Source organism: Linepithema humile, chromosome 6 (genome assembly GCF_040581485.1).
Source record: "Linepithema humile isolate Giens D197 chromosome 6, Lhum_UNIL_v1.0, whole genome shotgun sequence".
In the NCBI taxonomy this organism is placed as follows: domain Eukaryota; kingdom Metazoa; phylum Arthropoda; class Insecta; order Hymenoptera; family Formicidae; genus Linepithema; species Linepithema humile.
Genome location: NC_090133.1, coordinates 15,426,452 through 15,451,292, shown reverse-complemented (window position 1 = coordinate 15,451,292; position 24,841 = coordinate 15,426,452). Strand labels below are relative to the sequence as shown.

Here is a 24,841-nt window from a genome sequence, read left to right as displayed (position 1 = left end):
ATAGTTATAGGTATATCATACTCGTGTGTATAACTAACCTTGTTATATTCAAATATCAACTTAATACAATAATTATTATCACATCTTAAAACTATTCCATAACCACCAGAATTTATTAAATAAAGATAATTATTTAAATTGTAATAGTGCTTTATTCTTTCGTACTTATCAAAGTAAAAATCACTAAATTTATCACTGAATAAATTAGATACAGACTTATTTACATATATATCGTCAATAATTTTATTAATTATTGTAGTGATCTTCATTTTTATATCACTAAAGTTATTTTTGTTACATAATACATTGTAAATTTTATTTTCGTAATATTTTTTAATATCCATATTAAAAATTATTTAACTATTTAAATATTTATACTGTAAATAATTACAATGCCTGATTTTAACTTTACAAGAGATGAGTTTGATTTCAACGAAATGATTAAAAAAATAGATGAGATAGGATGTTTTAATTCAGTTATAATAGGAGAATCTGGTTCAGGAAAAACAGTACTGTCCAACAATATGCTGGAAAAATTTAAAAAAAATTTAAAAAAATTTAAAAAATTTAAAAATGTATTTCACTATGTCTTTCTTTTCATAAATAACAAAAATAACGCAAAAAATTATAGTCTTTATGTACCTTTAAACCATATATTTACTAGACAACAATTAGAACAAAAATCAAAATCTAAAAACTTAATTGAGGAAAAAGCAAATGAAATCGGAGAATTTATTAGAGACAAATGTAATAAATCAAAAATTTTAATATTATCGGATGATTTGGGAAAAAGAAATAAAGACTATTACGGAGGACTCTTGCAAAATTGCAGACACTTAGGTATAAGTAATATAATTTTACTTCATGAAACAAATCACTTATTTGATTGTTCATCCGTTCATTATGTTTTTCTAACAGATATCAACGTTATAACTGAATCATTTAAAAGAAAATATGATTCAAAAAATTTAAACTCAATTGTAAGTGATATTCTGTCTAAAGAGAGATATGCTGTCATATCTTATGATAAAAGTATATATTATATAGAAAGAAACGGATTATCAACAATAATAAATACACCATTTTGCTATTACACAGATTCTCATTTAAAAAGAAAATTAAGACATTATTTCAAGAGATATTTAAAAGAATTTGAAGAAATTAATAATAAAGAATAAAATAATTTGTAATAAATGGAGTCGGATAAAGCAACAATTAAAATATGTTATAACAACAAATGTTATAACGTGGTAGAAATCTACTTCGATAGATTGTACTCGTTTTTTGGAGACGTAATGAGTAAGTCTTTAGAAATGAGAAATGTTCATCCATCAACAAACGGATGGCTTGATCCTAGCAATACAACAGATCATGGTCCAAATGTTGGCCTCATAAAATCCTTGAATGTCGGAGTAAGTGTAACGCATTATACAAGAAGTTTGCATGAAAAAATTTTTAACGAATTAGAGAAGTTTATTAAAGACGATACAAAAAAACATACTGATATTGAAAATGGAGTTATTGTCTCTATTGTTGATCACTCTGAATTTTATATAAATTCTATATGTAAGACATATGTTAAGACGTTTGTTAAGAAATTAAGAAAATTAAAGAGAAAAAATTGTTTCTCGTCTTACGATTTTGGAATCAGTGTTATACCAATGCACAAAAGAGACAAAGTTACCTCGTTGTTTTATCCTGTAGATGATATGTATTTACAGATAAGAATTACATTAGGAATAGAGAGGTTGGTACGACCTGTTATGGTAGTAGAAAAAGGATCCATAGTGTGCCAAGAATATTACAATGATATTATGAACGACAAAGAAGTGCTTAATGACTTTTACTTATTCATGCAGAAATATCCGCATGTTGTAGAATTTATTGACGTCGAACAAAGTTTGTATTCAAATATATGTCCAAGCGTAGAAAAGTTTTATTCTATGAACAATAACGATAAATTAAAAATAAATTATATAGATTTATCGTCATTATCAAAAGTAAGTCATTTAACATCTTATCTAACCGATATAGGGAGAATGACAGGAGCAAGAGTTACATTGGGAGACGCTCAACAGAAGCATACGTTATCAGGAATGTCTAGAGACAACTTCAATAAATTTGATAATACATTGAATTTATCTCTTCCGTTTGAAATTCCGTGTATAACCAACGATACTTTGCAGCTTTCAAATTTAATCCACAGAGGATTTGGAGTTCATCTAATGGTAGCTGTTATGTCATGGAAAGCTATGAATTTGGAAGATTCTATCATATTAAGCTCGAGTTGTTACAAATCGGGAAAATTAAGCGTGATTTCAACCACAAAGTATAGATCAGAAGTCCCTGTTCTAGGTTTAAATTCCCCTCTTCCTTCAAGATTGATTCATTCTCACAAGAAACTTGAAGCAACCGGGCTCCCTAGAATTGGAACTATACTTGAGAAAGATGATGCTATGCACAAACATATAGATTGTAGATTTAAAAGTGCTGAAAATTTCAACATCAAGTCAAATATATCGTTTGATGTGTCAGATGGATTATCTACAAATTATCCTGTTAGAGTAGAACGAATAAGGAAAGAAGGAAACAGTAATATAGTTATAAAATATCTCTTGAGTAGTTTCAGATATAAAGAGATAGGAGATAAAATGACAAACCAGGCAGCCCAAAAAGGTACTATAGGATGTATTATTGATAACGATATGTTGCCTCATACTATTAATGGGGTAACTCCGGATATAATTATAAACAGCGTTTCTATTATATCTAGGAAAACATTTAATTTCTACAATCAGATAAAACTTACCAGTAGTTATTCTTCGAATCCTTTCGGAGACAACGAGGGAAGTATTAAACTTATAAATTATCAACCTTTGACAAATACAGGATTAGATTCTTATCATTCTCAAATAATAAATAGATACAAGAGATATAATGATAATCTTACAGACGAGGAGTATGATGAAAAGGCATTTTGTTTGGTTGATCTATACAATCCTTATACACACGAATTGATAAAATGTGATGGTGGAAATAAACATTTTATGGGTATGGAGTATTACCTATTACTCACTCAGATGGCTATTCAGAAAATAACAGTGAGAAACAGAGGAAAGAAGACAAAATTACTTCAAGCACCTAGTGGAAAAAAAAGACAAGGAGGAATAAGATTCGGAGAAATGGAGGGAGACGGAATTGCGTGCCATGGAGCTTCAGATGTATTACTCTCTTTACTATCAGATTCAGTGGAAGACAGAATTAAATCGTTTATATGTACTAGATGCGGAGATTTCGCAACTCATGAGAGTAATCCTGACTATTCTAGATGGAAGTGTACCAGATGTGAAAATTTGAGTTACTCTCCAGAATTGAATAAGTTTAATTTTACATATGCATGTAAAGTATTCTTACAATCTTTAAATTGCAGGGGAAAAATTATAATACCAAAAATTGTGAAAGAGAAAATATTGTATCCCGATTTTTTATAGTTTAAATAAAATATGAAATATAAATTATTAAATTGAACTGTTTTTAGTATGGAAGTTAATAAACATTTGCTAAATAATTTAATTGATATTTTATTAATAAAAACTAAAATTATAAAGGGATATAATGATAAACTGAATACTATTATGTACAATAAAGATACTATTACGGATATGACTTATGAAAAAGAGAAATTGAACACGTGTTATAAAATAATTACACGTTGTAAAGATTTTGAATATATATATTATGTATTTATAGATAAAGTTACAGGCTTAAATAATTTAGAATTTGGAAAAAACGTATATCCAGAACCTATTATATTAACATCTAAGGCAAATTTGTCAAAGAAAGATACAAAAACACACGAGTTAAATATATTTTATGAGAGAGAACTTTCGTTTAATTACATATCAAATATAGGAAATAATACGTTTATATTAATGGATAAGCAAAAAATGGAAGGAATAGTAAATTCACTAAAAAAATCAGTAAAAACGGTATTTAAAAAAGATATTGACGATAATAAAGAGATTAAAATATTTTATACTAAAGAGAGATATAATGATATATTTGGTGTTATATACAAATCAAGTAACGGATCTATAGGAACTAATTTTACTAGAAGATTTTATAAAAATATTCGCATTTAAATAGAATTATGAAGGAATATACTTCAGAATCAGACGATAGTATTTTAATTGAAGATATTAAGATAAGCAACATATTAAAGAAAAAAAATGATAGAAAAAAAAGAATATTTTATATCAATTCTTTTTCTGTAGATTCTGTTGACGACACATCAGATTCGGAATGTCTACAGGGAGGTTATAAATTTGATATAGTAAAGACTTTTATTAATAAAATAAAGAAAAATCTTAAGTTTAAGAAGAATTTTAAAAACTATAAGTTTGAAAGTATTAAACCTAGTGGCAAGGATATTGTAATGGCAGCTATTATCGACAGTAATTTAGTCAAAGCTAAATTGTCTCAGGAACAGTTAACTGAAAAGCATATCTCTGAATATATATTTATATATCGTATATCCCATTGATTTTTGGAAATACAGACAATAAAAATATAATATATCTCAAACAAATCAATACAAAAGGAAAAAAAAGAATTGTGAGAAGTAAAAAGACTGTATTCAGTGAAAAAAATAGACCCATTATTATATTCTTTAAAGTCAATTCTAACTTGAAATTTTTTAAGCCTGTAAAAAAAGAGAAAGATGACGATAAGATCGAATCTATTGATAGTACTACAGCAGTAATGGAATATATTATAGGAAGAAATTTCTTGTTGATACCAAATCCGAAGGAAAATCTAAAAATAAAATCAATCAATAATATAGTATATAAAAATGATAATTTTGAATTAAAACAGTTTAAAGACGAAAGTTATCAATTTGAAAAGATGACAATAGAAGAATTTGAAAATATCTTAGGAATGATTGTAAAACAATGTACTAAATTTCAATAGATTTTAATATATTTTTATTTTAAATATTTTAATATTTCTTTAGCTTTTTTGTTTATATTTCTTGATATTGTTAGGTCTTCATTTGAGTCTGGAAAAAAATAGATAAACATGTTATCTTCGTATTTACTTGATAATAAACATCCTACTATATTTTTATAGTTATCATCTACAAAATATAAAAGAACATTATTAGTTATTTTATTAAAATCTTCATTAATGATTTCTTGAATTACGTTTATTTTAGGACATCCATAGTCTACAGAAATTATAGGACCTATTCTATTATATGTATCTGTTCTTCTACATTTATAATCTGATTTTAAATATTCCATTATTTTTAATTCTGTAGCTTCTCCTTGAACATCGTATGGATTCTGTCTGTATGTCAATATATATAATGCAAGGCACGAATCATTTATATAAAAAGCTTTAAATGTTTCAATTATATCAAATTTTTCTCTTTGATTTCGAAATTCAAACTTATAATTATTTAGTGAACTTGTACTTATAACAGTATCGTCCCAATCTAGAAAAATTACATGTTTATAATTTTTATTAATATTCTCATTTAATATTTCTCCTATATTCTTATGACTATCAATTATCCTTAATGTCATATTTATTTAAGTATATTATTTTCTGATATTTCACTTATCTTTGGAACTATCTTGTCAATTTTAATATATTCTTGTAATTTTTTTAATGAATTGTAATTGTTTCTAATATAATCTACATTATTTGAATTTGGTATATTTTTAAGTAACAAGTCTATTAATTCATTCAGTTCTTTCATTTAATAAAAATAAAATATACCTATATTCTAAGAGATCATTTTTTTGCAGTTATCACATTTACATTATCACAATATTATATTAAAATAATATATTAAAATCATATTATATTTTTTTATAATATAACCATATTATAATTTTTTGATTTCAAAAATGTTATTGAATAATTCTCGTATGGTTATATATCTTCTGTTTAGTAATATGTCTTCTTTTTTAACTATATTTTTTAAAATTATATAATTATCATTATAATACATGATATTTCCGTGAAGTGTATCGGATTCGAAATTGTTAAGTTGCGATAAAACATATTCTATATAATGTTTTATTTTTTCTTTATTTGCATTATAATCATTAAATGCCATTTGTCTTAAATATGTATATTTGTCAAAATTTCTTGTCAAAAGTATTGATTTAAAACGGTTTTCGTCATTCAATATTTCTCTAATAAATTTTAAATCATTAATTTTTGAATTCATTTTGGTATCAATTTTATAATTATAAAATTTCATTTATAAATTAAATAGTAATTCTGACATCATACTATAACATATATGATTTTTATTATTATAAAGACCATTATTTCCGCATGATATATACCTATCAGATTTTGATGGATTGTGTTTTTCACAATCTAAAATATCATTGTCTCTTTTAATAAATTCTATATCTAAATGTCTTAAGTTTTTACTAACGATAAACCATGCTCCATATTTACAGTTGATTGTAGTTAATCCAGCCTCTTTAGCTTTTTTAAATATTAGGTTATTAACTTTCTGTCTACTTAATATGTGTGACAATAGTAAATTAAAAATTATTATGAAAAAAAATACTGTAAAGTATAAAGAAAGCATTTATATGTTCAAATATTAATAAATATGGAATCCGCGTGTTTACCGATATTTAATGAGATTAAAGAACAAAAATCTAATGGCTTAATGTCGTTTGTTGATGTACTTAAAATCCAATGTGATAAACTTGTTAATAGAATGTTTGTAACAACTTACAACAATAATATATCTATACCATCATTAAATCAAAATTTTATCTTTCATGATCATAATTTACATATATCTCCTTTTGATATAATTAAAGAACTTTCTAATATTTCGATATTGTATTTATTTTCTGATTATATGATTGATATTTTAGAGAGAAAAATAGGATATGGTATTGTTACGTCCTGATAGATGTAGAATTTTTTCGTTGGGCTCGGCGATCGACGTAAACGGACCTGACCGCACGAGCCGAGCGGCACGTTTAGGACTTGCGACGGGTCAGCGACTGGAAGAGTCGTTTTTACTCCGTCAACAAGCCAACCGCTCGTGGTTCCCTTTTTGGGTCAAGGAATTGAATCCCTATTACCCGGGGAACCTTTGTGCGCAATTTGAGAGGGAAGGTGTGAGGGGGTGACGAACGAGGAGGGTGTGGTTAAATGAAAAAGAACAAAAGTTTAATTTACTAAAGACAACATTTTAATTTGATTGAATTTATAATTAGGATACAAAAACTTAATTCTTAATCGCATATGTTAATAATTTTATTTATGTATTCTTTACAAGTGTGTGTGTGTGTGTGTGTGTGTGTGTGTGTGAGTGTTTTATTCTTCCGGAGGGAGGACAGAAGAAATAATAAAATAAAGAGAAATGAACTGACTTACTCGTTGCAGAGTAGTTTCGGATCGCGTTGAATATGTTCGGTGGTTCTGAGCAGGCGCCCCGTTGAGGGAAGGTGTTGTATAGGCGTCGGACCCTTTTGTAAACGAGTGGGCACCCTACTGCGGGATGGTGTCGTCAAGGTAATGGACCCTCTACTTGAGATGCACCACGAGATGGTCGCGACAAAGTATCAACTGATTTTACTCTTTGATTCGCGCCCCCGAACTACTCGAAAAACTGTTTCGAGAAACTGAGCTAAACGGAATAACTGCGCAAACTGCTTGAAAAACTGTGTGTGATTGTGTCCGGAGCCACCAGAACACGGGTTTTTATACTTTTTCTTTGGGGTAGATCCCTTTGGAAAATCTTAGGTTTTTGGAGCGAGGATCGAATAGGAATTAGTCTTGCGAGAAAATTTTTAATGTGGGGGAGGATGGCGTCATTTTTAGCTAATAGGATTGAGTTTAGATGATTAGGTTACTTGAAATGAGATAGGAAGAAAGAGGCCCTAACGAATAAGGAATAGCGTCGTTTCGGGTCCATATATGATGGGGGTAGGTTTTTGAGGTGGCGTAACCCGGTTGGTGTTAATTAGTATAGGTGGGGTGCATCTCAGTGTCTTAAGATCTGGGTGGGCGTAGTCTTTAGACCATACGATGGAATGATGGGTGGTCTATAGAAGTGCTTGCCCCGATTCTCGGCTTTCGGATTGGGTGGTTAAGAATCGGTATATAAGTTCGCAAAGCCTTGGGTCACTGATCTAATAAATTTGACAGTTTACGACTGTCGCGTGCCCTTGGTGTCGCGTGGAGAGTGCGACTAATGCATCTCGGTTTCCCAGACCTACTAAACACGTGCGCCGTATCAGGTGTCGCGCCTTCTCGGCATGCGACTGCGGTCATTCCCCGATCGTTACTCGGTAAAACCCTATCTACTAGCTAAAGTTCCCGTAGGTGGAATCCAAGAGTATGACTAGTTGGTGCCAGTTTTTTCTTTTTATCTCTTACTCTAACCGTCTGGAGTCGGTTAAGGACTCCAGCTACCGCGAAGTTTTGACTTTTACGGTTTTTCTGGCGACGATAGGCACGCTGAGCGGCCAAGGTATTTTGAAATATCCATGCTATTTTTCTCCGTGAGAAGATTCGAGCTCCTGGTGTCTCATGAGAAAAACAGCTCTGGCGTTATAATATTTCTTAAGAGTTTTGTTGGTTCCGCGTTTACTAGGTCTGGTATTTAATGAAAAGAAAAGAATCGTGTAGTCTGATCAGGACGTAACAGTATATATTATAGTATAAAACTACAAAATAGAGCTTATTTTGAAAATATTAGAGTTATAAAACCTTTTATTGTATCTAATGATAATAAGATAAAGCAAGTAAAACTGAAAGATAGACACGAGTATCATTATTTAATTAAATTACCGGCAGTTGAGGAAGAGAATATTATAATAAAGTCTGATGGAATATTATTAAGTAGCAATATATCATTTGATAATATTATAGCTAAGAATTTATCAGATACATTTGAAATAGATGAGAATGAGATTATAAAAGAATATAATAATTATAAATCATTAAGAAGAGAAACTACAGAATCAAAACCATTTTATGTTTATGGGTGTGAAAATACAATAACTTTTAATATTTTTCATTATTTTGACATTAGTATATCTCAATATACTGATTTTATAGTAAAAATAATTGATATTATTTTCAATATTATAGAGGAAAGTATTTTAAATTTCGATCATACATTATATATTTATGATGGAAGTAACATTAGAGAGAAATTTCATAGAAATTCTAAAAAAAGCTACGATGAAATATATATAAGTGATAGTACTTTATCTCAAGTATGTTCATGTATATTTTTATCAAATGGACTGATAGACGGAGAGAATTACTTTATAAAAGACAAGGATAAGGAATTAGATATAAACTTATTATTAGGATTACTTAAGAAAAATAAAAGTATATTGATAGAAAATGTTAAAAAATATTTTAAAAAAGTTTCTATATTATACGATTAAGAAATTAGGATTTTATATAAACATATCCTTTGTGAATTCTCATATCGTTTCCTAGCTCGTCTTTCAGTATAATTTTTAGCTCTTTATTTTTTATTTTATTAAGATGTTTATTTATTTCCATGTCTATATATTCGTTATTAAAGAGAAATTCTAAGACATCATATTCAGTTTCATCTATTACGATAGATAACACTACAAATCCGTTGTATTTTATATTTGTTTTTATTTTGTGTAATATTATATTATCACAGTGTTTAAATTTAAAAGTTTTATTTATAGAAAATGAAAATATATCTCTACTATTAAATGCTTGAATATTTTCACATATTATATTAAGTTTCCTATCTGTTTCGGATAATCATTTTCCCAAGTTGTTAAAACCAAAAATGTTTCCGTTCATTTATAATGGATAATATTAATATAATTAATTTTATAGAAAGATCTATAACATATTCAAACTTTTTGAATTTTGATGTAGATAGTATATGTATTGATGAGAAATATAAAAACGAAATAAAAAATGTTATTAAAAGTTTAAAAAGTCCTGAAATAATTTATTATGATTATAATAATGAAGAATCGTTGAATTATAAAGAATCGTGTGCTTATTTCTACAATTTTCACGAAATTGATACTAATATAATATATAAAATTATACAGAAATCAGATTATATATTATGCATAACTGATAATATAAAAAAAAACAAGAGAATTTATTGAAGATATTAATAAAAAATGTATAATAGAATTATTTTGGGAAAAAGATAACAGTCTTCTTGGTCTAATAGTAACTATGAAATATATATATTCTGTAGATATAAAATATATATTTGTACATTTTTAGGTGTTTTATATATTATCGAAGTTTAGTACTTTTTTATTAACCTTTAAATATTCTGTGGGTTTTCTTTCAAAAAAGTTAGTTTTTCTATTTAATATGATATTTTCCATAAAATCAAATGGGGATTTAACATTATAAAATTTTTCATATCCAAGTAACTCTATAACATTATCTGCTGTAAATTTTGTATATTGAATCATTTGTTCTTTATTCAAGCCTATTATTTCAACATTTAAAGATTTATTATAAAATTCTGTTTCGATGTTCACAGCTTCTTCAATAATACTATATACCTTATTCTTGGATATTTTATCACAATCATCAAGCTTATTTCTATACATATAACATGCGAATTCACAATGTAATTGTTCGTCCCTAGCTATGAGTTCATTTGCTTGTGCGAGTCCATTCATTTTTCCAAGATGTTTCATATAAAATATAATAGCAAAAGAGCCAGTAAAAAATACTCCCTCTATTATTGAAAAAGCGACTAGTCTGGCTCCGAATGAATCGTTCGAGTTCATCCATTTTTCTATCCATGCTATTTTATTATCTATTACAGGATCAAGACAAATTCTATTATTCAATTTTACAATTTCGTCCTTATCATTAATGTATATATTTACAAATTTATCATATACAATCTCATGTATATTTTCTATAACTGTCTGTATATTATAAAAGTACTTAGCCCCTTTTATAGATAGAATGTCGTTGGAAAATCTTGTCTGTATGTTCTCACATATAAGTCCATCGCTGTGAAGGAAGAACGCTAGTATATATTTTAAAACATTTCTCTGATCATTATTTAAGCTATTCCAGTCGTTAATATCTTTAGTAAAGTCTATCTCATTTTCAGTCCAGAAGAAATTTCTTTGTTTTATATAAAATTCGTGTAAGTCTTTGTCATATCGGCAGCTAAATGAGTACGATTTACTCATTATATTGGAATTCTTATAAGTATTTGTATAACTTAATTAAATTTTCACTTTTTTGTACATTTTTTCTTAGGTACGTTTTTCTTAATATTTATTTTTTCTGTAACATTTTTTTTAATATTTATTTTTTCGTTTAGTTTATTATTATATTTATTACTATCATCTTTGTGTATATTTAAATTACTGAATGTGACTAGTATATCATTGTCGAAATTGTAGTCGTTGTCTGTAAATGTATTACTGTAACAATCATCTACATATGTTAAATTTATTTGGTATATATCAGACTTTTTTATTTGCCTAGAAGACGACATTGTTAATATTATTATATTAACATAATATAATAGAATTTCATTTTTAACTTGGGTTTTTTGAAATATTACATTATTAAATAAATGATAATAAGAATGATAGATCAAAATTCTCAATTCATGCTTACCAATTGGTTTTATTACATTGATAATAATAAAAATAAAGATATTATTATGAAAATAATAAATAGAACTGGTTATTTTTCAATTACAACAAATATATTTAATACTTACATAGACGAAGATATATTAAATTCCAAAATACTTCCTCTTAATACTTGCAATGACAAAGTTAACGAGTCTGTAACTTATTTTTAGTAGTATAAATGTCTTCTGATATTAAAAGAGTATTATTCGATTATATTTCTTCAGATAACGAGTATATTACAAAAAAAGATCTAAAGAAATTTTATAAGATATTTGAAAATGTAAAATTAAAAGATAAACAATTAGAAGATATAATTGTAAAATATGACATTAATAAAGATAATAAAATAAGTTTCGATGAATTTAAAAATGGAATTAAAGAATTTGATACATCTAAAAGCTCTCAAGAATTATTTTACGATAATGTGTCTAATAAAGAAAAGGATGATTTAGATTATGATAAGATAAAGACGATTTATAAAACGTATCATCCACATAATGATTTAGTATCTATAGATAAAGAATTATCGATATTAAAATGTTTATTTGATAGTAATAATGATGATAAAGTATCAAAGAGTGAATTTATTAATGTTTTATCTAAAATATTAAAAAAGTAATTACTATTTTTTTTCTGAAAAAATTTCAGATAATATTGTAAAATTGTCCTTTTGACTTTGTTTTTTATTACACTCATTGAAAATATATTCGTGAATTGTATTGAATTTAACTCTTTTAACTGTATTAACTATAAAAAAAATCGATATTTATCAATTCGTATATACCATCAGTTATCATAATACAATAAAATTTTCTAGATATATCGAGTGTTTTGATATCTGGTATTGGAGTTAGTGGATCTGTATATCTTGAATATGAAATATTTTTGCAATTGTAATCACCCAATGTTCTTGAAATCAAAAAAGTACTTAATATGTTTTTGATTTCGCTTATCATACTTGGATGTACAAATATTTTATTTCCTAATGGTATTTTCCCAGAATGGCCATTACATCCAGTATTTTTTGTAAGTTGACATGTATCACATTCTACATTATTAACTTCTCCCAATCTTCTATCCTTGATAGTACCTATTTCAGATGATTGTTTATTTTTATTGAACGATCAACCGAGCCCGCCGAAGGCGGGCGAAGGTTGATCTGAATTATACGCGTGTCTCGCCCGAGAGATTACGAAGGTAGTATCGCTACTTATGCCTAATTGATCACACATTTTAGAGCTAATATACACAAATTTTTGAGAGGCCCGCGATTGCGCTCGTTGCGCTCGTTGCGCCGCCCCACGTTCACTTTTGTCATTTTTGTTTAAAGCCTGTGAAGAAAAAATTTGTGTATGAACGGGAAAGGAAAAAGAAATTGATTTTTTTTTTTTTTTTTTTTTCCGGGGAAATGTAACTGGGTGGGCAATCTCTCGGGCGAGACACGCGTATAATTCAGATCAACCTTCGCCCGCCTTCGGCGGGCTCGGTTGATCGTTCAATTATACTTAGTGTCTCGCCCTTCGAGATTACGAAGGTAGATTTTTAGAGCTAGTACAAATTTTTTTTTTTTTTTTTTTTTTTTTTAATTAATTAATTTAATTTAATCAATTTATTTATTTAGTTTGTAGCTAGATATCCAAGAAATATTTTAAGATAATAAAAAAATTTTTATAGATTATATGTCTTATGGAAGCAGTATTGTGGATACAATTAATTATCATAAACATAGAATTAATAAATGAAAAGTATGAATTATATGTCTAATGGAAGCAGTACTGTAGATGCAAAGTTATTGTCATGAGTAATAATTGGTCTACAATAGAAATTAGCAAAGACTTTTGAAGTTTGAGACCATCCTGCTACTCTTCTTATTTCCTGAATACTGACACCTTTTTGTGCTGCTTTCGAAGTTGAAGCGTGTCTTGTACTATGTGCAGTGTATTTTTTGTCTACTCCAAGGTCTTGTAATGTTGTTTTTATCCAACGAGCAAGCGTGTCTTGTTTAACTTTACAGTGTGGTTTATTGAAGGAGATTAAAATTCTTTGCTCGCTACCTCTGATTTCTTTCGTTCTGTCTAAGTAATGAAGTAAAGTACTAGCAATGCATAGTTCAGGCTTGCTCCTGAAGAATGGTAATCTTAGGGTCGGTTGTATTTTACCACTTTTTGAAGTTTTAATATGGTCCGAAATGTTAATTTCAATGCCTTCTGTTGAACGTATAATGTCTTCTAGTTTCATCAAGGAAAATGTCTGGAGCCGATGAGCAGTTCCTAGTGCTAATAATATTATTAGTTTATAAGAGAGGGTCTTTAAGGTTAAAGACTGTATAGGATGCCATGCTGCTAACTGTCTTAGGACCGGATCCACATCCCAGGTGGTATCATACCTCGGTCTACTTGGTCTTTGTTTTGAGCATCCTTTTACGAATCTGGAGATTATTGGATCTTTGGAAATATCGTCTGACGAAATCAGCGCCAATGCCGCTCGCGCAGAATTTATTGTTCCATGTTTTACTCCGTTTTCAAATCTTGAAGTTAAAAAGGTCAATACTTTGAATGATGAGACATCTAAAAAGCTTTGATTTCGTTCTTGATTAAATTTCCACCACAACTTAAAGGTACTGTCATATTGTTTTAATGTTGACTCTTTTAGAGAAGAAATCAGAACTGCGATGACTTCTTTTGGAACTGTTTTCTTTAGAAACGCTTGGCGGATAATTTCGCGGCAACCAGGGTAAGTTTTCTCGCAAGTGGGTGTGGAAGATTCCTGAAAGAGGATGATAATAAGTATTGATTAGGTTCAAAACACAACCAGTCGCCTTGACTCATTTTTTGAAATAGTGGAAACCAAGTTTGACTATTCCACAGTGGCACTACTACAATGCCTGATGCTTTATTATTTCTTATTTTTTGTAACACTTTTCCAATGATAGAAAAAGGTGGAAATGCGTAAAATTTTAGATTTTCCCAATTTATTGTAAAGGCGTCTGAAACGACTGCTTCTGGATCTCTATCCCAAGCGCAGAATTTTTTGCATTTTGTGTTGATTCTAGAGGCAAACAGATCAATTTCTGGAAATCCAAAAACTTTAGTGATCTGTTTGAAAGCGTAATCAGCCAGAGTCCACTCTGTGTCTTCGTTAATTTGTCTAGATAATATGTCAGCTTCCTTATTTTCTTTTGAAGCTATATAAGCCGCGACAACCCAGAGATCACGGTCTTCACACCATTTCCAAAATTCTGTAGCGAGTTCATGGAGGGTTGTAGACTTTACACTACCCATTCTATTGATGTATGCAAGAGCTGTCGTATTATCAACCCTTAAGAGAATTTGTTGATTCGTAAGGTCACCCGCAAAGGATTTTAGAGCTAGTAGTGCCGCTCTGAGCTCTAAATGATTGATGTCTAAAGATTGTTCTTTGATGCTCCAATTTCCATGAGCTCCCGTTCCATTACAAAAGGCTCCCCAACCTGTGAGACATGCATCTGAGAAGATTTCGATATCAAAGGTAAGTTTTCGGATTTGTCTACGTGCTAGTGGAATGGCTTTTTTCCACCAATTCAGATCTTTTCTCACAAAACTAGGGATTTTCATTTTGTTATCAAAATTCATCTGTTTGGCTTGTAATGCTTCTATTTTTGCTCTTTCCAGAGATTTGCAGTATAGCGTTCCATATTCTACGCTCGGGCAGATAGCAACGAGAGTGCCTATTAGTTGAGCAAAGTCCTTTATTTTACATACTGTTTTATTTTGAAATTTGTATAAAAGAGTTAATATCGATTCTTTTTTCTTTTCAGGTAAAGTAATGGTCATGTCCACTGAATTTAATATAAATCCCAGGTATTTACATGATGTATTAGGAATTAGACTCGATTTTTCCCAATTTATAATTAATCCTAATGATTGGAAGAATTTGCAAGATACTTGTAAATTTTGTTCGCATAGCTCTGAAGATTCTTCTAAACATAATAAATCATCGAGATAAATTACTGACATGTATCCCCTTGATCTGAGCCAATTCACTACCGGCTTCATTAGTTTTGTAAAAATGAATGGACTGGTTGAAAGGCCAAAAGGTAAACATGTAAATTCGTAAATTATATTGTTGAAAATAAAACGCAGATATTTTCTACTGCTTTTATGTACTGGGATAAGGAGATAAGCATCTTTCAGATCGACTGTGTTCATGAACATTCCGGAATCCAATAATTTACATGCTGATCTCAAATCTTCCAATTTAAAATGATCTGTCTTGATAAATTTATTGAGCTCTTTGAGGTTAAGTATAAATCTTGATTTATTTCCTGGTTTAGGAATTAAAAAATAGCTAGATATAAATTGATTAGGTACTGGAGAGCATATCTCAATTGCTCCCAGATCGTGCAATCTTAAGATTTCTTCTTCGAGATCTTTTGTTTCCTTAGATGACCAACTCTGTTTTGGAATATAGTTTTGAAAGGGTATGTTTTCAAACTGTATAATATAACCCTTTATACAATGTAGAATGAACTTGTCAGACGTGATTTCTTTCCATTTTTCATAAAAATGCGCCAACCTGCCTGCAATTCGCGTTACCTGTGTTGATGTGGTAATATCTACGAGCGATGTCTGAAACGGTAGTCCCTGTGGCGATAATGACTGGACCGAGGGTACGAGAGATTCTGTCTCGATGAAGTCTTGTGTGCCGACGATTTCTGAGGGGGTTTGGATTTGTAGCCCGTCTGGGGAGTCGGCTTCTGGTTCTGTGACACCGACGGGCTCTTCCAGTTTAACTGCTTTGTTTGAGGCGTAGGCTTTTTAGGGAATTGTAATTTTATTTCCCGGCCGAGTTTATCTACTGATTTTAGTTGATTTATTTTTTCTCCAAGCTTTTCTCCGAACAGAAAGGTATCTGCTTCTCTTTTTTCCAAAGCTTCTGCAAAAGGTTTTGAAAGGCTTGGGAGAATACAGGCTCTCCGAGCTATTGTCTGCGAGCGATGTATTTCTACTAAAATTCGGGCTGAATTCCAAGCATCAGTTAAAGCTTTTTTAGAATCCTCCGTATTTGATGTAATTAAGGTAGTAATAGTCGGAACCAAGGCTGCTAGAGCTGTGCCCACTAGGTTTTGTGTGATGCTGAAATACTTGTCTCGTTTGAGAGCACTTTCTTTGAGACATCTTGTGAGTTCCTCGTTAAGGATAGGAGCTTCGAGAGAGAAGGAACCAGCTCTAGGATATTTTTTACAAAGTTCCTCTTTTTCTTCTTTTTTCATGGAAGTTTTGAACCAAGGACCCCAACGTTTGGCGATGCTTGAGTGTACTTTTAATTCCTCTTTGGAAGCTGGAGGTTCATCGCCCATAATTAATAAGAGTGATTCATCTAAATCTAACTGGGGTTCCTCCGTTACTTTTCCTGAGTCTGGTTTGTCTAGTGTTTTTGATGCTTCGGCGATTTCCACACTTTTTATTACGTCTGTGTCCTTTTCAGTGTATGTCAATTTTTCCAGATCATTACCTGAAAGATATAAGAAGGACCTGATAGTGGGAAGAACGCCTTTCTTTGGCCCTGCCTTACCTCTCGTGTAAGATCGGCCATAGTTTCTTCGGAACATGGCTTATCTCACGTATAAGCTCGTCCGTGTTTTTTTTTTTTTTTTTTTTTTGGTCTTTCGTACAAGATTGATATTAATACATTTCGTCTCTGATACAGATTAGTTTAAGAACATCTTGTCTCCCGTACAAGAGTGATCTGTAAATAAAGATTTACCTTTAGAGTTTGCCGTGTCCGTGTTGAGGTTAGTTTCCCGAAAAGGTTGCGATGACGGGATGCGTTCCACGATTAATTCCTCCAATCTTTTCATTCTTTTCCAGATTTGATCGTTTTCTTTATCTCTACTGCGAGATCTCTTGTGTTTTCCCATTGTTGTTGTTGATGAACTACTTTCCCGATAAGTTTACAAAGAAAAAACGTGCGATCCACGTGGCACAAGAAAAACGAATGACAAAAGTGAACGTGGGGCGGCGCAACGAGCGCAACGAGCGCAACCGCGGGCCTCTCAAAAATTTGTGTATATTAGCTCTAAAATGTGTGATCAATTAGGCATAAGTAGCGATACTACCTTCGTAATCTCGAAGGGCGAGACACTAAGTATAATTGATTTCTATGTCTGTAGCTTCTACCAATTCGTTAGTTAATATACTGAATTTTAATTGAATATCCATATTTTAAAAGTTGATATTTATTTTAGTATATATTTTCAATATTCTTATTTAATTCTTTTTAAAATTAACAATAGGAAGTTAAAAGTAACCATATTTAATAATTAACAGTATGAAGAGAAAATATAAGTTAGAAAAAGTTAATATAAAAAGTTATTACAAGTTTATATCTTGTAGGCTGTTACTAATAAATTTATTAGAATAATTAAACTCGTATTTTGAATTTATTATATTTAAATAATCACTTATGTGATTATCATATTCACAAGCGTAATCTTCTATATTTGTTCTATACATTATGTTTAATTTTATCATATTTTTATGATAATAATCTAAATCGTTACCATGAAAATTATATGTATAATTTAACATTCTATTGCTTGAAAAAGTTATTTTTTTAATATTTTCGTTTTTATAACTATTTCTTTTTATATTTAGTATATGTGATATCTTATAGATATCTTTAAATAAAGAATATTTATTTACAATTATTTCATAATCAATGATGTTAAAATCAGATTTATATATTAATATACAGTACATTAAAATGTTAAAAAATTTTGATTTATACAATTTGCTATTTTTTTCTATATGACATTTTTTAATTATATTATTCAATAATGAATTTTTAAATTGTTTGTGATCATAATCACCGTAGACATTAAATATTTTTTCATATTCATCTCTTAAATTGTATTCTACATGATCGATACTTGTATATATAATTTCTTCTTTGTAATATAGATATATCTCTTTTAAAAATCCTTTAAAATAATTGTCTAAATAATTTTCAAAATGCTGATAATGTTTATGAATATTATTATTAAGATGATAATATATACATCTTTTAACATATTTTATATCCTGACATTTTTCGCATCTATAGTATTTGTTGCAATAATTTATAATTTGTTTGTTTTTAATAATATTTAAAATCGAGTAGTCTTTTCTATATAATGATGTATACAGAAACTTTATTATATCCAATGATTTATTTTTTTCATTGTACTTATTTTCTCTAAGGATTTTCACATGAACGCATATATTCTAAATTACGTTCCATATTTTTAATTGGTTAGTGTAAAGATGTATGTCATCAATTATTAGTCAAATTATTTATTAATAATGTTAATGTACAAGTGTATTGTCTATTTGATAATAACATGTAGCAATGTTATATTGTTTTAAGATATATTATTTGTTTGATAGTAATAATGTTAGTTACATTAAAATGTGTTATATTTGATAATAATTGTTATAATACTAATACAATTGTATTAATATTAATACATATTATTTATTTTATAATGAAGATATGTTTTTTATTAATATTAATATAAATTACATTAATACTAATATAATTATATTAGTATCAAGATATGTTGTTAATTTTGAAGTGATATTAATTCAGTTTTTTCATTAATTAAATTTTTTTATTTTAATAAAATTTGTTTTTTTTTTTTAATAAATGTTAGAAGAAGATAAAACCAGACTTCAAACTACTTTAAATACAATTAAGACGGCGGGAGATAATTTAAACGTAAGATCTAATCTTACTGTAGATGGAAGCATAAGAGCTAAAAATATAATACTCGATGATGATAAAATTTGTTTAAATACTGAATTATATCCAAATATAAAAAAGGAGACTTTATTGGCTTTAATAGATCAATTGATAGATAGCAGCAATAATGAAGGTAATAGCAAAGAAAAATCAGATTTTGATATTCCAATTGAGTTTGAAGATAATATGTGTTCCAAGACTATTGAAATTATAAAAGATATTGATAATTATTTTATTGCAGATATTTTAATTATTGACGATAAGGTAAAGATTTTAAGAAAAATAAATGAGGGATTTAAAGATTTAAAATTTTCATATAATAAAAAAAAAAAGTACTTAATTATACTTTCAAGCAAAAGTCAAATATGAACACAAACAAACTAAAGATAAATATTAAATAATTTTCTAAATGTTATCTATTATACCATAATTACGTAACCACCATCGTAACACAGTTTACACATTTTATGCTTACATTTTATATAATCTAATATTTTAAATTTATATTTTTTTGTATTTTTTACGTTATTGCAAATAGTGTTGTAATGTAATACTTTATTATCTTTTGAATACATTGTAATATCTATAAAAGTTGATATTATTAAACTGTGTTCTTTACAATATTCTACAAATAGTTTAAAAATATTGGTTCTAAATTTTCTTGTAACTTTTTCAAGTACAATATTGTCACTAGATAATGTTGTATAAGATCCGTAATCGTTTATTTCATAAATTACAGAATTATTGCTATTAATTCCAAGAAGAGTTCCGTGTTCTAGAAATTGTTGGTATATTCTATTCATGTTTTATTAAAATTATTATAAATTTTCATTAAATTTAATTTCTGTACACGAGATTGAAATATCTGCTTTTTGTAAAACAAGATGATGTATAATATGAATCAAAAATTATTGAAACTTTTAGAGATTTAAAGTACTTATCTATAATTTCGTATGATTGAATTATCATTTCAAAACAATATTTTCCTTCTTTATCTTTATTAAACGAATATTTTGTTCCTAAAAAATATAAAGAATTTATAGATGCTAATTTCATCATTTTTTTATTGTAATAATGGTAAATGAATATTTCATTTTTATTTTTTATAAACTTGTCAAATGTTAAAATTCTAGGACCTTTATCTGAAATTTCTACTATATAGTCGTTGTCACTATTATATTTATCTTTCAAAGTTTCTAATTTATCCATTAATTTTTTTATATCTATAATATTATATATGTTATCTAAATATTTGATGTGTTCAGGTACATATATTTCGTCTTTTGGCTTTAGAAGGTTAATTTTTTTATATTCTAAATATAATTTTATATTATTGTATAATGTATTAATTTCTTTATGTATATCGTGTCCGAAATATATTGCTCCGTGTTTTATCGGAGAAGGAGTAATGATAAAAGTTTTGCTGTAATGATTGCTTGTTAGTAAAACGGATCCCGGTTTCAAATATTTTTTTATGGTATCAATATTTATTTTTTTATACGTCAATGGTAAAATTTAATTTTAAAAATTATTTATTGGGGTATTATTTCAGAATAATTGGAAGCTGAGTTTTATTTAATATTATATATATTATTTATTTTTTTGCTTTTATTGATTTTTTTTTTATTTTTTTATTTTTTTATAGATTTAAATATTTTAATATAAATTTAATAATATATTATATGAATAATTAAATAATCAAAAATTCTTATTAAATAATTATTTATATAATATATTATTGAATTTAAATTAAAAGATTTAAATCTATAAAATAATCAAAAAAAATAAATCAATAAAAGCAAAAAAATAAATAATATATATAATATTAAATAAAACTCTGCTTCCAATTATTCTGGAATAATACCCCAATAAATAATTTTTAAAAATGTCAGAATCAGTTTTACCTCAAGAAAAAAAAAAAAAAAAAAAAAAAAAAATTCTTTTTATAAAAAAAATACAATTAATTTTCATGAACAAAAAAATCCAATAAAAACTTTCATTAAAATTATAAATAAAAAAATTTTTGATAATTTTTTTTTATCTAAATACATAGATATTAATCCTAAAATTCATATTCCAAAAATATTTATGTGTTTGAATAAAAAGGAATTATCAAAGATATTTTTATTTATAATTTTAATGAAAGTTTTTATTGGATTTTTTTGTTCATTAAAATTAATTGTATTTTATTTTATTTTATTTTTTTTTGAGGTAAAACTGATTTTGACATTTTTAAAAATTATTTATTGGGGTATTATTTCAGAATAATTGGAAGCTGAGTTTTATTTAATATTATATATATTATTTATTTTTTTGCTTTTATTGATTTTTTTTTATTTTTTTATAGATTTAAATATTTTAATATAAATTTAATAATATATTATATGAATAATTAAATAATCAAAAATTCTTATTAAATAATTATTTATATAATACTAGAACAACACAGGCGCGCGCTTCGCGCGCGCTATTTAGCTTCGCATATCCACTCTTGTTTACATTTTTTCAAGCTGTCAAATTGTACAGACGTATTCCCTGTTCAAAAAACGCATTTTTTTAAAAAGAGTGAAAAAAGAGTGAAAAAGTGAAAAAAGGAGAAGGAAAGGATAAAAGAGAAAAGTAAAAAAAAGGTAAGTAATAATTTTAAAAATTCTCATATCTATAGCGCGCACCACTTCCAGTACATGCTTTCCTCTCCGTGCACGCTGTTCTTTATGCTTCTTATTAATCCGAGTGTTTTTTTATGAGTACTTTTATGAATACTTTTTTACATTATTTAAAAATTTTAAAGAAATGAATTTTAACAAATATCATCTAGCAATTGCAAATATCTCTCAAAGTCGATCTTTCAAATGGAGATTATTGTTTGTATGAAATTAAATCATCAATGTATTATTTGAGAGATCGACTTTGAGAGATATTTGCAATTGCTCGACGATATTTCTTAAAATTCATTTCTTTAAAGTTTCAAGTACTTAATTATATTATTTAAAAATTAATAAATAAAAAAATTAATAAATATATCCAGCGAACTCCAGAGCAATAATTAATACATTTAGCGCCATATATGTCCATTTATACATATAAAAAAAGTAAAACTTTAGTTTGCTTCGAGGAACTAAATAACCGATGGTTCCAATGTCATCAAAATCGACGTATAATATTTGCAATTGCTCGATGATATTTGTTAATTACATAATTAACTATAACATACATCTTTAAATACAGCTTTCAGTTTAATATATATTTTTATTTCACATATATATTTCTTTATATACATAATTTTTAACGTGTCTATTATCTCGTTGATTACCAAGAAAAACTTTTAATGCTTGCCAAGAACGAACTCTTGAGAAAGCAACATATAATTGCCCATGATTAAAAACATCTTTGCGAAGATCTATTCCTACTCTATCAAACGTTTGCCCTTGTGATTTATTAATTGTCATAGCAAATGCTAATTTTACTGGAAACTGTCTTCTTGAAAAGGTAAAAGGATATACATTTTCGCAATATAATGTTATACGATTTAAAAAAACGATATCTCCTGTCTTATCACCCGTTAAGATTTTACATTTCAATAAATGATCTGTAAGTTCTATAATCATTAATCTAGTACCATTACAAAGACCTTCATTGATACTAAGATTTCTAATCAACATAATAATGCAATTTGGCTTTAAACGTAATTCATAAGAAGGAAGACATGATGGAGATAAACTGTTTAAATATTCTGGTAACAAAGCTTCACTAATATCGCCATTATCATCACAATTCATAGTACTATCAACACTTGTATAAATTCGTTCATTAGTTATATCTAATAATTCAACAACTTTTTTATTAATTTCATCTACGTCAGTATTTCTTGCAGAAAGTATAGCACATTTAGCCATTTTGGTAAATTCCTTTTTCCGTATTAAATCACCATATATATCTTCTACAATATCAGCATTAATAGGTGCTATACAACATTTAGGAATTTGTATGTTATCATTAGAATCATTCAATATGCCATCTCCCATATCTAAAAGAAATTTTGCAAATTCAATTTCTTCTGGAAGAACTCTCATATTTTGTGTTAAAGAATAATTTACAAAATGTTTCCATATAGCACTAAATTTAATAGAAAGATTCACAATTTCATTTCGAGTACCATGTACTTTTATAGGCAGAAGTTGTCTAAAATCACCACCTAATAAAACAATTTTTCCACCGAAAGGTAAATTATTGTTCATAATATCACGCAATGTTCAATCCATAATTTCTAAAGCATATCGTGGTGACATTGGTGCTTCATCCCAGATAAAAATATCTGTATTTTTCAAATATTGAGCTTCCTTTGATTGGATTTTAATAGCAGATGTTGAATCAGCAAATAATGGAACCGGCAATCCAAATGTCTTATGAACTGTTTTTCCAGCAGGTAATAATGTCGCTGCAATACCCGTAAAAGCCATTGCACACACGTGTTTCTTTCTAATTTTTGCTAAATGATAAATAGTTGTATATATAAATGTTTTACCTGATCCACCTGGACCATCAATATAAAAACAATAATTATTATTATAAATATTGTTATCTAATTTATTCAACACAAGATCAACTATTTCTTTTTGTTTATCATTTAATTGTTTATATTGTTTGGTACCTATTTCCATAGCTTGTTCAAATATCACATAATCATTCTCTTCGTTTAACAACTCAGTTTCTAATAATTGCTCCATTTGTGGAAAATCAGCAAGACTTTTGCCTTCAGTACAAAGCATATTATTGATTTGTATATATGCTTTCTTCTGTCCTTGTAACATACCAAAATGTCGAACATAATCCTCCGACAAAGCTGTTTTAAAGTTATCCCATAATTCTTCAGGATGTAATGGCTGACAATGTAATAATATTCGTACAAATAATTTACGAAGTTGTCGTGGCATCATCCATCCAACAGCTTCATTCATAGCTCGATTCCATTCATCATCATCTTCGATTAAACCTAAAGCCAAACATGCTGCCGTAAATGATTGACATAATTCTCCATTTACAGTTCTTAAATTATTAAAACTTGTAGCCCCCTTTATTGTAAGTAATAATAATCGTAAATGAAATAATTCTGTTTAAGATGGACTAACAGAATACATTCGTCCTATGCAATTATAGTGACTTTTGCGTTTAACCCAGTGTGACACATTTCTATCATTAATTTTCTCTTTTTTAAATGTATAATAGCGTGGAATTTCAATATATAAATATTGTCTTGCTTCTTCATCACGCAAATTTAATGAAAAATAATCGATTAACATAGTAACCTGGCTTAATGCAGAAGTTATTGTGTCTTTATTAGATTCATTTTCAATTATAATATTTTGTTCGTTAGGAAGATGGACTGGTAAACG

The 24,841-nt window shown here is 27.8% G+C and overlaps 3 protein-coding genes across 3 annotated transcripts; 1 reads left to right on the top strand and 2 right to left on the bottom strand.

The window, feature by feature from the left end:
• The first annotated feature begins 1,295 nt into the window (after window positions 1–1,295).
• LOC137000742 (DNA-directed RNA polymerase II subunit RPB2-like) lies at window positions 1,296–3,444 on the top strand. Its single transcript, XM_067358093.1, has 4 exons — window positions 1,296–1,412; window positions 1,722–1,899; window positions 2,035–3,309; window positions 3,431–3,444. Exons 1-4 carry the CDS (start codon window positions 1,296–1,298, stop codon window positions 3,442–3,444), a joined length of 1,584 nt encoding a protein of 527 aa, XP_067214194.1.
• Window positions 3,445–13,239: 9,795 nt separating this feature from the next.
• Window positions 13,240–24,514, bottom strand: LOC137000792 (uncharacterized). Its single transcript, XM_067358271.1, has one exon. The coding sequence runs from the start codon at window positions 17,275–17,277 to the stop codon at window positions 16,282–16,284; it is 996 nt and encodes a 331-aa protein (XP_067214372.1). The 5' UTR covers window positions 17,278–24,514; the 3' UTR covers window positions 13,240–16,281.
• On the bottom strand, window positions 14,384–15,499 carry LOC137000741 (uncharacterized). Its single transcript, XM_067358092.1, has one exon. It carries the CDS (start codon window positions 15,497–15,499, stop codon window positions 14,384–14,386), a length of 1,116 nt encoding a protein of 371 aa, XP_067214193.1.
• Window positions 24,515–24,841: the final 327 nt, after the last annotated feature.

Coding starts and splice junctions, on each gene's coding strand:
- LOC137000741 (XM_067358092.1), bottom strand. CDS start 15,499: ATGACCATTACTTTACCTGAAAAGAAAAAAGAATCGATATTAACTCTT.
- LOC137000742 (XM_067358093.1), top strand. CDS start 1,296: ATGAGTAAGTCTTTAGAAATGAGAAATGTTCATCCATCAACAAACGGA. Junction 1,413..1,721: donor TAAAATCCTTGAATGTCGGA/GTAAGTGTAACG, acceptor ATGTATTTACAG/ATAAGAATTACATTAGGAAT. Junction 1,900..2,034: donor ATTTATTGACGTCGAACAAA/GTTTGTATTCAA, acceptor TAACCGATATAG/GGAGAATGACAGGAGCAAGA.
- LOC137000792 (XM_067358271.1), bottom strand. CDS start 17,277: ATGTTCCGAAGAAACTATGGCCGATCTTACACGAGAGGTAAGGCAGGG.